Source organism: Anolis sagrei, chromosome 1, assembly GCF_037176765.1.
Source record: "Anolis sagrei isolate rAnoSag1 chromosome 1, rAnoSag1.mat, whole genome shotgun sequence".
Lineage (NCBI taxonomy): Eukaryota > Metazoa > Chordata > Lepidosauria > Squamata > Dactyloidae > Anolis > Anolis sagrei.
The window spans coordinates 243,550,252-243,563,817 of NC_090021.1; the positions used below are offsets into that span (position 1 = coordinate 243,550,252).

At 37.1% G+C, this 13,566-nt stretch overlaps 1 protein-coding gene across 18 annotated transcripts in view; it reads left to right on the plus strand.

The window, feature by feature from the left end:
• The window catches only part of BRSK2 (BR serine/threonine kinase 2), a 477,737-nt gene that overhangs the window by 387,052 nt on the left and 77,119 nt on the right, over window positions 1-13,566 (plus strand). For all 18 annotated transcript variants that reach the window (XM_060768843.2, XM_060768877.2, XM_060768852.2 and 15 more), the window contains exons 6-8: window positions 4,056-4,089; window positions 5,777-5,845; window positions 9,310-9,456. In XM_060768843.2, the coding sequence (XP_060624826.2) occupies window positions 4,056-4,089; window positions 5,777-5,845; window positions 9,310-9,456 (250 nt within the window). The remainder of the gene's footprint in view (window positions 1-4,055; window positions 4,090-5,776; window positions 5,846-9,309; window positions 9,457-13,566) is intronic.

Below are 13,566 nucleotides of genomic sequence, written 5' to 3' on the forward strand. Positions count from 1 at the left end.
AGCTGTTCGATTGTTGATAATGTTGGATTGTCATACTTGGACCTGGGTTAAGACTCTGAAACCTAACCTATTCCTGCAATCCTGCTCTTGTAACCTTGTCTTGGACCATGTTTATTCCCTGGACCCTGGAATTTGAATCTGGGACCAAGTTGTTTCCTGAATATTGGAATTTGGAACATGAACTACCTTCATGACTTTGACTTATGGACTTGGAGTTTACTTTGCCCCTTGACAAAGCCTATCATGGAATTTTCTTGGCAAATTTGTTCGGAATGGGCCTTTGCTTTCCTCTGAGACTTGCCCAAAGCCATCCAGTGGGTTTCCATGGTCCATGACTGAAATTCAACACTCAAGCTACTACACAACACTGGCTCTTCTTTTTTTTTACCTAGGGATCATCATAAAAATTGTTATTTCCATGCTGTTAAAAAGACTGAAGTAGAGACTTTTCACTTTGTCCTTGTTAAAAAGGGAAGAAACCAGAATTTATGTTCTCTGATGTGACTATGTGTATATTCCATCTCAGACTCATTTGTTATGGTAAACAGCAGCTCCAGTTTTTTTTAAAAACAACAACAACAACAACAACAAAGAAACTGGAGTTAATTGCAGCAATGGAGAAGTCTGACATAGAATGAATGTTTAAATAGGATGAAATAGTCTGAAATAGGATGAATGTTAAAGGTCCTGCATGGAGTTATAATCTCCCAGGGACAGAATGGCACCTCCCTGCCTTATGCTTCAAATCAAGGCCTACAGAACAGCATTTCAGATTTCCACTGCTGTCTTGAAGAAGTTTACAGTGCAAGGAAAACAACTCGTGCTCCTTAAAGAAGTAATCATAACCCTCCTGCCTCTTCTAGCATACAACAGTAGAGGCTGCTGGCAAAATCTGCTTCTTGATCTTGCTGAGTGATATTGTTATTGAAGACACCATACAGATTGTAGCATTACTGCCTGGAGATGTAACAGAAAAGATGAGGAGATGGCCTAGGGGGAAGATGCAGGGAGAAAGTTGCTTAGACGCACTCGTGCTGAATAATTAGTGATAAGAGCCAAAGAAATATTCATGACTTTGTGTAAAGATAAATAGATTTTTGATTAAATTTGGATTTTCTTTTCTAAGGCAGTCCAAGTTGTTTGGTGATTGGCAGTGTGGAAATGAGTTTTCCGTGCATCCTGGTTGGCCTGAGTATCCTGTTTAAAGCTGTTAGCCAAGATAAAGAGGGAGATATAAAGTTGCTGTGAATTGGCAGGAAATTTAGAGTGGATATGCCAAGAGCTCATGCTGCTGTCACAGCAGTTGAGGTGCAGCTGTTGAGTGGTCAGGTTGTAGCCTGCATTCTCTTGCTATTGCTCCCTAACCCCTCTTTCATCCATATAAAATATAAGCTACAGCACGTGCTTGTGTGTGTGTGTTTTGTTTTTGTTTTTTGCTTGAGCCTTACTTTGTTTTACATGGTTTAGATTACTTTTTTAAATATCACCAAGAAGACCGGATTATTAACCAACAATATCAATAGCTGTAAGATCAAAATTCAGCAACAACTATCAGTGGAGAGTGATCTGTTTATGCTATCATTCCAATATTGTGGGTAATTTTGAATTGCATACTAAAAACAAGTACACTTGTCCCTCCCTGATTTGGTGCAGATTTCATCTACACTCTGTGTTTGAATTGAGATTTAGGAATCTACATAACTGGCCCTCCTTCATTGGAAAACTAAAAAAGCTTTATTTATTTATTTGTTTGTTTATGGTATCTTTGTAATATTTGGGACACATCCACATAAAATGTGAAGACACAGTAGACTCAACATAGGGGGATTCACATATCATAAGTGCTGATATATGGTGACAGTGGTCATTTTTGTTTCTGTTTCGCTAGGCACCTATGCTTGTTGCTATTCAAAACAAAACAAATTACTAAAAGGAGACGTCTGCTCATTTCTCGTAGTTCATTTTTCCTTTGTTCTGACATTGTCCCTTTAGAGTAATGTTTCTCAACCTGTGGATCCCCAGATGTTTTGTCCTTTAACTCCCATAAATCCCAACAGCTGGTAAACTGGCTTGGATTTCTGGGAGTTGTAGACCAAAACACCTAGGGACCCACAGGTTGAGAACCACTGCTCTAGAGCATTGGCCATTTAAGTGTATTAAAGTTTAGCTAAGAACATATATAATCATGAAAATGAACTGACAGCTTACTTGCGGACAGTTTTCCCACCTATTTTTAAAATATTTTTCATCTCCAGTTTGATCCAAAACACAACCAGAGAAGTCAGCCATAGCAGAGCACCTGATGAACCAGCCTGGACACAGCATATTATTTGAGAACACAGAAATGCTGGACCACACCAACAACCACCATGTCAGACTACACAGAGAAGCCATTGAAATCCACAAGCATGTGGACAATTTCAACAGAAAGGAAGAGACCATGAAAATGAACAAAATCTGGCTACCAGTATTAAAAAACTAAAATTACAACAGCAAAACAGCAGAGAGGAAACAACCAGGCACATCTTAACACCTCTCAACAAAACATTTTCCCAGGCTCAGCCAGGCCTTCAAATGCTAATGAAGGTGGTCAGTTGAAACATTCACACCTAGCTCCAGCAGAGAAGAGCTCTTTGCCCCACCCCAGCCATTGCACAGATATATAAACCCATTGTCCTAATTCCAACAGACCTCACTACCTCTGAGGATGCTTGCCATAGATGCAGGCGAAACGTCAGGAGAAATGCCTCTAGAACATGGCCCTATAGCCCAAAAAAACCCCACAAGAACCTAGAGATTCCAGCCATGAAAGCCTTCGACAATACAGTGTGTGCTTTCTTGTGTTTGGCCAATGTAGTTACACATCCAATTCTTGATCACAAATATGTTGCATTCATGTGTTGTGCACAAGCTTGCTGTCCACACATCTTTCTATCTGTATCATGAATGTAACCATGAGGAAATAAGAATAATCACATAATTTATTCATGTTTGTTCCATTCATAGTGGGGCATTATACATATGTATCAGTAACATCCCAGTGAGTCAAATCAAAATTATAGTACAGAAATACAAATATACTGCTATGAAGTATTCATTAAACACTGAGTATTTTGTCATTCAAGCATATGTGAACAATAACCATGTCCTGCCAATCAGCCATGTGATGGTAGAAAATGAGTGTTGTTTGAGATTTGCATACATTATTGCATTTGTTTCAGTCCCTCATGCTTTATCAGGCTGCTTCTAAAGAAGGATTTAAAGCAAAAGGCTGGTGCTGTATAATTTCTAGGATATTAAATCATTGTGTGGGAGGTTGGGACAAATAATTGATTTCAGGGAACTGTTTCTCAATTAGTTGCTAGGTAGGGAACACAGCAGCATACGGTGGTCTAAGCACATGTTATATTGGTGGGGGTTGTTGCTGCTGTCCAACTTTTAAAACCTTCTGCAATGGACTATATGTAGAAATCACAGATCCTCAATATAGTATGATTGATTTTTTTTTAAAGGAAAGAAAAGATTTTTATTTAGAGATGACTGTACAATATCTTTCAGGAATATGAATTCAGCTTACTTAAAACAAGTGTTCACTCTTCTCCATGATTAGGATATAGTCTATTATTGGAAGATAAATAGCAAAAAAGAAATATCTTGATGCTTACATATCATAGTGGCAGCATTGATTCTGTATCTGTGAGACACTTGACCCAAGGAGAGGCAAGCACCTTGGGCAGATGGACACAGAAGAAGATAATGAGCAGACTGATGTCATAGAAGTTTAACCTTGATATGCTGGTTTAGTCCTTATGCAAAACATGGTGGTAGCCTCAGGGAAAAAATGCCCCATTTATCTCCCTTCCACTAGTCAACCTTTTCACACCACACTTGTAACTGTGGTGAAATTGTAATTCCTCAACCTAGTAGTTGTCTGGATGTTTTCTAGAATTTCCTGCAATTGATCTACTAGCACAGTTGTCTCGGAAAGACCATGGAGATAATAAATGTAAACAAGAAAGAATCCTGTACTCACTGGTCCTTGTTTTGACTTTCAGGTCACCACATTATGCCTGTCCAGAAGTAATCAGGGTAAGTGAGCTTGAAATTCTTATTTTAAAAACCTTATAAAACATCAAACCATTGACTTCTTTTATTATTAGGGGAGAACACTAGATGCCTCCAAGTAAAAAGGCCTTCATAGTAATACCCTGAAGAGTACTAGCAATTTAAGGCTCCATACCAATTAGCTTTATCTCTTTTCCCGTGTCTTTTTGGAATCTCATTTTATATTCCCACTTTCATCTTTGGGAAAAAAAAGTGATTTCATGTACAGCATTTGATGCACTGCTGAACACACTGGTGCCGCTGAAGCAAAGAGGTGGTTGTTTCCTTCCTTTATGATATGCATTTGCAGCCACTACTGGCTTGTAACCCAAAGACTACTGTATTCCATCAAGGGACCCAGTGAACAATTGTGATGCTAAGCTTCATAACTTCAGTGTGCCAGTCCAAACATTCTTAGTTAGAGAGTAGACTTATAGAACTAGAGAGATTTGTATAAGCCTTTACTTAGAATTTAACAATTGGTTCTGCAGTATACTGTCATTAATACTGGGGATATGATTTATATTAGTAATTCATTGTTGACGTTATGATTTGACAGAAATCCTTGGTTTTTCCTTCATGTCAGGGGCCTTGAACCTTCAAGGCCATATAATGTTTCTGATCTGGAAGGAGTCCTTTACCCCACCCTACTCCAGTATATCTGCAATCCTTAGATCATAAGATAAATCTGATTGACAGTGCCAGATAGCATACACTCATTCAGTCAGTGGGGTTTACTTAAGTATTGACTTAATAAATCTGTCATTTGTTATTTCTACTCTAGTTGGAACTAACAACTGATGTCAACTCAATTATTCTCAGAGTTCCTTGGATCATTCCTTGTTTCACAGCCAAAAAGTTATTTTTGGAAACTTATGTTTTGAAAATAATTTGCTATGTAGCTTACTGTACAACTCAAAAATGTAACTTATTGCCAATATCACTGCAGGAAATAGTAAAGTCATTACATTACTTACTGTGTTACCTATCCCTTCTTCATTATTTTAATTTCCTTTTAACAACAACAACAAAAAGAAGAAGAACAACAGCAGCAGCAAAAAAAAAATGACTGAAAATCAGCCCAAATGTTATCTGGAAGTGATGCTTACCTTACTTCTAGAACAGTGAAACTCACCAGGGCAACTTGCCAAGTGAACACGGAAAAAATGGTCTCAATTTCCTGCACAGTTGCTCACTACTTTTCTAGATTCTGTGCCAGTTCTAAAGGATCAATGGAGGATTTTTGAGAACTTTCTCAGGCCCTACCCACCTTTCTGTGCACCATGCACACAAAAATATCTGAGCCATTCTCAGGAATGAGAGGTATATTCTTCTTCCACATACACCTTTTATTCTCAACTAGGTTTAAGGGACTCATAGACATGCACAGAGGAGGAGGGGACAGAAGGACCAGCTTTGTGGAGACCCACTGTGACAGCACATGCCATACATAGATTCAGTTTAGGTATTCCACATTTTCTATTGTGCTTAGAACTTTCAAAAAATAACATGCAATGTTTGGTCTAGCATTTGGGATTTGTATAATGTATTGTCTATGTATTGGGAGGACAAGAACTTTTTTATTGTTCCTTTCTGTCAAGATTCTAGGACACTCGAATGTGTTGTTTCTCTAACAATCCTCAGTGACATTTCCTACTTCCATGTTACACAGGGAGAAAAATATGATGGGAGAAAAGCAGATGTCTGGAGCTGTGGAGTCATTTTATTTGCATTGTTAGTGGTGAGTCATAATCTACGCTACACATTATTTTTAAGAAGTCTCCTCTTGACGTCATCTACATATTTGGGGAGTTCCTTTCTCCTTTTTCTTTTTCTGGAATAAATCCCCAAATGATACTATTTGCATCTTTCCCACGGTGGAAATACATGACAAATATTTTCCATCTTCTCTTAAATACTGATCCTTATGTAAATGGGAGGATTTAGAGAATGAAAACATTTTTGTAAGTTATCTTATAAACTCCCGAAAAGATTAGTTTTTGTCATTGGAGTTTATTTATGATAATTCACAATTTATTAATGAAAATCCATGACTCATTTTTTCTTCTGTAAATTGGCGGCATCTACGAGATTATTTTCTTTAGAACAGGAATGATTGTGCTCAAAGAAATTAAAACTTCCCAAAGCCAACTGTGTTTGTCAAAAATATTGTTTTATCGAACTTTAATAATCTTAGCAGTTATTTTAATCATTTCCATTCTTTGCCACTGAACTTTCAGCTCTGCAAAATATATGTCTGATTTTTTTTCTTTCATATCCCCTTTTCTCCAATTCTAATGACACAAAGGGTTATGAATACAGGGCATGTTCTAATAGTGAATTAAACTGGTAATCAGTTTTATGATATAATGGTATATTTATATTATTCCTGAAGCATTATTTAAATAGTTTTACATTTAAAATGTTGACAAGAACTTCTGTTCCCTCCATCTCACCTATGTCAGAATTCATGAGTACTGAAATAGAGCTTGTAGGATATTGTTAAATTATTAATTCATAACTTTAAAATATATGAAGCTCAAAACACTTTGTGGGGAGCTCGGTATTCTTTGTCGCATTAACTTATTTACTATATTAGGGAGACATACTAGCAATATGTAAATTGTCATACTAAGTACCAAAACAATGTGTTTCATGCCTCGAAGCATTATAATTCTATATTAATAATCTTAAAGATAGGCCCTGAGACTAAAACAATTCAAACCTGGTTTACTGATGAATTTTAACTGGTTAACCAAATCCCCATGCTAAGTCTATGCGAAGCTGTGTCATTGTTAGATCTTGGACTTTATATGAGTGTACTGATGGCCAAGTGAAAGCTCTATTGGTGCAAAATCCATGGACTCCATTGTCAGGATATGTATTTCCTGTTGATACGAAGAGACATCTAAGTTTTCAACCCAAATGGTTAAACAGATTCCTCTGATTAGCTTACTCATTTCATGTACAAGGTACACTCTGTAAGTACTGTGTGTGTTTGGAGAAGAAGTTGGGGGTAAAGGTGGTCATCAGAAGCTTGGTTGATTGATGGATGTTGAAAGATGCAAAGCATATGACAGGAAGAGAACTTTCAGGTATTATTTTGAAAACACTGGAAAAATTGGGTTGAAGTTTCAGTATTTGTGTGGACAGGGTTATGATGGAGCTGCTAATTCCAGTAGTCATGCGTATTAGTGGAGCACAGGCAATTTTGTTGCCAAAATATCCAGTGACTGACTGCATCCATTGCAGTGCTCAATCACTAAATCTAGTCTCAGTAAAGACTTGCAGCAATCCACCTGTCAGTAATTGCCAAGGAAAAAATCATATGTGTGCAATTTCTTCAGAGTATCATCCATCAGGCTGGAATGAAGAAAAATATAAAAGATTGTTTCCCTGAATCAAGAGCAAACAACCTGATGTAGTTTTACTTTTTGTAGAACTTTACAGTGTGGTGGTGAGAACACTTGAAGAACTAAAAGAGAGTTCTCTATATAAGAGTGAGACTTCTTCTCAAGCTGGATACTTTTTTTAGTTGTTCTGGATGCTGAATTTGTAATAACCCTACACATTCTAAGAAAGCTTCTGTCATCATCCCTTCATCTTAGCAAACATTACAAAGAGGAGATATGGACACTTTCTGTAGTCTGCAGCATGTCGACAGTCTCCTAAAATGCCACGGAGATGTGCACAGAATCTGTGAAAGAATTTCAGGAGATCTTTGACACAGCAAGTTCAATGGTTGAATCTATGGGTTGAGAAGTTAGGATTCCTCACATCTATTCAAGGCAGACTTGTAAAAGCAACATCCAGACAATTTCACCAACACCAGTGAAATATTATGGGCTAAATGTGTGCATCCCATTTCTGGACTTTTTCTGCACTCAGCTTCAAGAAAGGTTTACAAGGCAAAAGGAAGTAGTTCAGGAACTGCAAGTGTTCCTCCCTTTTAATTATGGCCATTTAAAATTCAACTTGAACAGCAGCACAGAACTTTATAACAAATACCTTCAAGATATTGACATACTGATGGAAGAGTTTGACCTGTGGAGTGGAAGCATATCATGTCAGTGATTTTTCCAAATTTGAAGAAACTTCTTCAGATGTCTGCAACATTGCCAGTGTCAACAGCTACAAATGAAAGGTCATTTTCGACTCTTAAACATTTGAAAACATACATAAGGAGCACAATGGGGCAAAAAAGACTGGACTGGCATTCTTGAGTGTCCACCAAAATTTATCAATGGAGTATTCTGTTAAGGTGTATTGTCATAGTTTTCAAGTGTTTCTAACAGGTGTTGTGGTATTTATTTTGTGACCACTAAATTACTAATTAAGAGTCATTTTAAGGTGTTTTAGACTTGACACTTTGTAGCTAAAATATAAATTTGATTTAATTAAGTCTATATAAAAATATAGAATGAGTCATATAATGAATTTTTTTGTGTGCTATGGACCTAATCAAATGTTGGCTAGCCTTAAAAATAGTCTTTCTTTTTTTTGTTATTGGATGATGAAAGCAAGTATGAGAAAAAGACTGGTTATTTGGTACCACAAATGTTTCTAAGCATGACATTATTTCATCCACTGGCTTTTTGTCTTAATTTTAGATTAACTGAGAAACTCAAATTCATTGTTCCCTTTATTATTACTGTGCATGAATCTCAAGTTACATTTTGGTCAGTTGAAGTTCCTTCTAGCTATTTGACATTTACTAAGGTGAAAAATGCTGATGCTGAAAAGCAGACACTGAGTGTTTGTTATAAATATATCTATGTCTAGAGGAGATTAGAACGAAGGAGCAAATAAACATATCTGCTGTTAAAACTTTGCCCAGGAGGGCTGCCAGAAGACCAGAGTTTTGTGACTGCAACCTTTATTAAATTTGAGCAGTTCTTTGTATTTATAGATACATTTTCTGAAAACCTACAATGGTGTGCTTTTTTTTTCCTCCTGGCTAATTAAAATTAAAAAATAACTACATGGAACTAGGCATTATTTTTTATTCTAGAATAGGTAAAAGGATATACTGATGTGAGACATTATAATATTTGTTCATGTCTTCAGTCTTTGTCTATGAACCAATCTCCTTAATGTTCCCCATTTTCTCCATTTTATTTTTGCATGGGTTTTGCCCAATGACCATTTACTTCCTTCCCTGCTTCTTTTACTTTTGTCTCCTTTCCCTTGACTATGGTGCTCTAGGGTGCCCTCCCATTCGATGACGATAACTTGCGGCAGCTGCTGGAGAAAGTGAAACGTGGTGTCTTCCATATGCCACATTTCATCCCCCCAGACTGTCAGAATCTCCTACGGGGGATGATTGAAGTGGATGCCTCGAAACGGCTAACGGTGAGATGACATTCATGCCAGATCTTAGGGCTTTGACATTCCAAGATATCTATTGCCTTTTTCTTAATCGGGGTGCCCTAGATTGATTGCCTCCAGAATATCAGACCATAGCATCCTTCAGACTCAGATAACCATCTGGGTCTAATCTTCCTAACTTGGGAAACTGAAAGTGCAAGGGAAAAATACCTGTATGGATCCCATAATCTGACTGCTGGTAGAGAGTGGAGGAATTCGTCACTGTAAAACATCTTGCAAATATCAGACTGGGGCAGGCTATCCCTAAAAGATAGTATTTTAACAACCTGTACAATTTCTTTTTACAACTGATCTGCTGCATCTCTTCTCTTCTTTCTACTTTTACCCATCCATAGCAACATGTCTGCTACATACTCACTTTTCAAATACTAGATTGTTTGAGAGAGAATAATATAAATTTTCTATCAAAGTGCCTATAAAGATTATTTTAAAAGCTCTTTAGAAATAACCTTTGAAACAAGAATGTACTTGTGCCACAAGAAGTAAAATTATTTTTTCATCTTATGTTCATTTTGCAATAAAAGCTATTACGTTCTCTTTCCCTAAAGATGTTATTTATTGTAGTTCGGTGTGTTATTTTAGCTCATTACTTCTGTTCTCTGTCTCTTAATGTGCCATACTTGGAACATCCTAGAACTATTCCATTAGTCTTTTTGCCTACGGTATTGTGTTTGATTATCAAAAAAATTAGGATATGGGGAAAATTAATGTCCCTATTAGACAAAATTTTAAAAACACACTTTTTGTGTTGGAGGACCTAGCAAATTCTCTTTAGGAATCTTCAGATCTTCCAATACAACTCTATGGTGTTCTGGACCCAAACTAATTCAATGGCATTTGGTTATATCTGGGGCTTCAGGTAACTACAGCCCAGATGGGAAATTATTCCTTGTGTACTCCATGTCTTACTGCATGCACTTGCATGTCTTGCATGAAGTTCACACATAAAAATTGGTGATTCTGTGTAAAATCCTGGCATCTAGCAACCCTAACCAGGAGGCAGTCCATAACCCAAAACTATAGTGCACCAATGAGCTAGCAATTAAACTCAAACTGTAAAATATAGTATATGTAACCAAAACTTGCCAGAATAAAGTAGGCTTCAGTATGTGAGTGAAAGCAAATGCCGTGAAATAAATCATTGTGTAAACTGGGTATATCTACTGAGAAAACCCTGGAATTGTAATAGCTTGGACATCTGCTAAATTATGGCCTGATTTTCCTTCTCTTCTCTATAGCTTGTTTTGTCACACATGTGCTTAACATGCTAAGCTGTGCTAGGTATTATGGTACCATGTTATTTTAAAATCTTCTCCCCTAAATGGCATTACGTTTAGTATGCACTAGCAGAGAGGGAAAATCCTTTTGCGAGGGGCTGTTAAATGCCTTTGTCACTTCAACAATCATTTAAACACAACATTTTAAATTAAGGCAGAAAGAATGTGATTAATTCCCAATGAGCATCACCCTCCTTTACATTGCATAGCAAAAGCCTGGAGTTGGCTCCTTCTCAGAATCAATTGCCCTCCTGTAACCTTTCCTTGTCACTTTAAAGTAGATGAAAACAACAAAGATTTAATTAATTACTGTATCTTTTGAAATAAGAAAAAGGCAGGAAGCTCTTTGGAAGCACCAAGCAGGCATGGATGATATCATCATAGTATTGGAGTGCAATTAAATCTAGATAACAGTCAGTGGTGGATGGTGTCCCCTGATGTCAAAGTGGCTGCATGCCACCAATGGATATGTCCCCTGGCATTTTCACACACACACACACACACACAAACACAAACCATTGTCATGCACTTACAAATATTCATATAACATTTATAAAGGCAGGCATTATTTTTGTGTATGTACCCTACATTCTGAGTACTCACTGTACTCTGAAAACTTTTACCCCCAATCACTGATTGGAAATAAGAGAGAGTTTCCTGTTTGTTTCTAGAGTTTCTATAGAAGTTGGCAGGATTGGGCAGAAGTCCCCTATCCCTGAATCTTCATTCTCAGCCAAGCCAAAGAGAGTTAGAGTATGTTTGCTACTTAATTAGGAGCAGAAGGTTTAATATTTCCTTTTACAAAAGGAGATTCATCATTTTCAATTCTGACTGTTCTGACTTCTATTTAATATATGTTTGATTTAGGAAAATCCCTGACATGCTGAACAAGCTATCTCATTAAAAAAAAAAGTATGCTCAGACAAGCTTTCCAAGGTGATTGTTATATAAGACACAAAAGCCTTTGATTCGCCTCCAGTCTATGAGAGCCACCTCCTCTCAGTCTCAAAGCAGCATTGTGTCACCCCCCCCTCCCCATTCACTCACTAATTTATGCACATGTTTCACCTCAACAGTTCTTATTAGTCTGGAAATGTAGTGAAAAGTAAGGAGATCGGAACAACTACCTAGGTTATCTTTGCTCAATTTATTGGCTTTCTGGTCCCATACTTGCACAAAGAGGGCCTGCCCATTGCTCCAGTTATTTTTCCATGTTGAGGTCACACCTTGTAGATATCCATCTGCACAATGTGCTGTTTGCTCTCATACTGCTTTGTAAACTCAGCAGTTTGTTTTTAGTTGCCTTCACTTGTAATCACTATCCACCAAATAGTCTGCTTCCTCTGTTAGACGACTTCTAGCTTGGGTATATCAACTGCTATGTTTGACCTTCATGGAGAAAAGTGGAAAGTTTTTTTTTGACCTGATTATTTTTGACACCACAAGAAAACTTCTGGCATGTAGTTTCAGCATGCAGTCGTGACTGTTACTGCAATCCTATTTATAGTTTAGCTTTGTTTGTGGTAAAGACCTTGACTGTTTCACTCCTTGGAGTTGTCGGCTTCTCAGTCAGTTTCATTTCCAAAGAAATCCCTGTGTGCCATGCAAGTTTTGGCATGTTGTCCCCTTTCGCACTCTCCAGTGGAGGCAGGTAGAAAGGCAAAGAGGAAAATATTATGATGCTGAGCAACAGCCAAAAGTGATTAAGTTGGAGCTCTGAAAGAAACAGGATTTCACCTGGGAGAGGGAACCAGGCAAATTGCCAGGCCTCTTTGTGTTACAAATGCAGCCCAGAAATGGCATCAACAAGTCAAGCAGAAATGGGAGTAATTAAGTATAATTGATTCCAACACCTCACCTACTCAATGATTCGAGTGGTAAATCCTATGGTGCTTCAGCACCAAATGCTTTCTGAAACATTTTTTTCTGCATGTAGTCTAGTATAGGGCTGGGTGGTTTCGTTTTGTTAATTCGTAATTCGTTAATAATTCGTTAATTTTTTCAATTACAAAACGATAACGAACCATTCTGGAGCAATTTTTTAAAAAAATGAATTTTTAAACACGTTTTGTAAATGCTTCGTATTTCGTTATTGTATTCGTTTCGTTATTGTTCTGAGGTCGTTTCGTTATTATTTCCGCATGTCTGGGGCATGTTTTTTGTTTAATTAGTGAAAAAAAATTATAATATCACACCAACAGTCAACAACAGAGGGAGAGGGAAGCTTCAGAAGTTTTTGGAGGTTTTTTAGCGTATGTCGCAGTCGCGTCCGCCATTAACGAATCGATTCGTTATTGTTTCGGAAATCGATTCGTTAATGTTTTGTAATTTTTTTCACATTTACGAAATTTCGTAAATATCGAACTTTTTAAAAGGAAAATTTTGTAATTATTTTAAATAACGAAACGCAAAACCCCCCAAAAAATGAATCAATTTTAGAAACAAATTTTTCCGTTGTTACCCAGGCCTAGTCTAGTACATAACATGGTGAGTATGGGTGTTACATTTATCTTATGGCAGCCATATGTAACTCTATTATCATTTAATTATGAGAAAGGTCACATGTATGATAGTTTATTATTTAGATTATTTACTTCATTTATACCCTGCCTTTCTCCCTCTCGGGGGACTGAAGGTGGTTACAACTCTAGTACAATTCAATACCAGCAAAATCAGCAGTAAAAATAATAACATACCCCCTCCAGTTCATAATTAGTCAATAAACACATTGAACACATTAAAACATCAAACAGATTGAAACATATAAAGTGCATAGTTCCATTTGTTCAAGATTCTT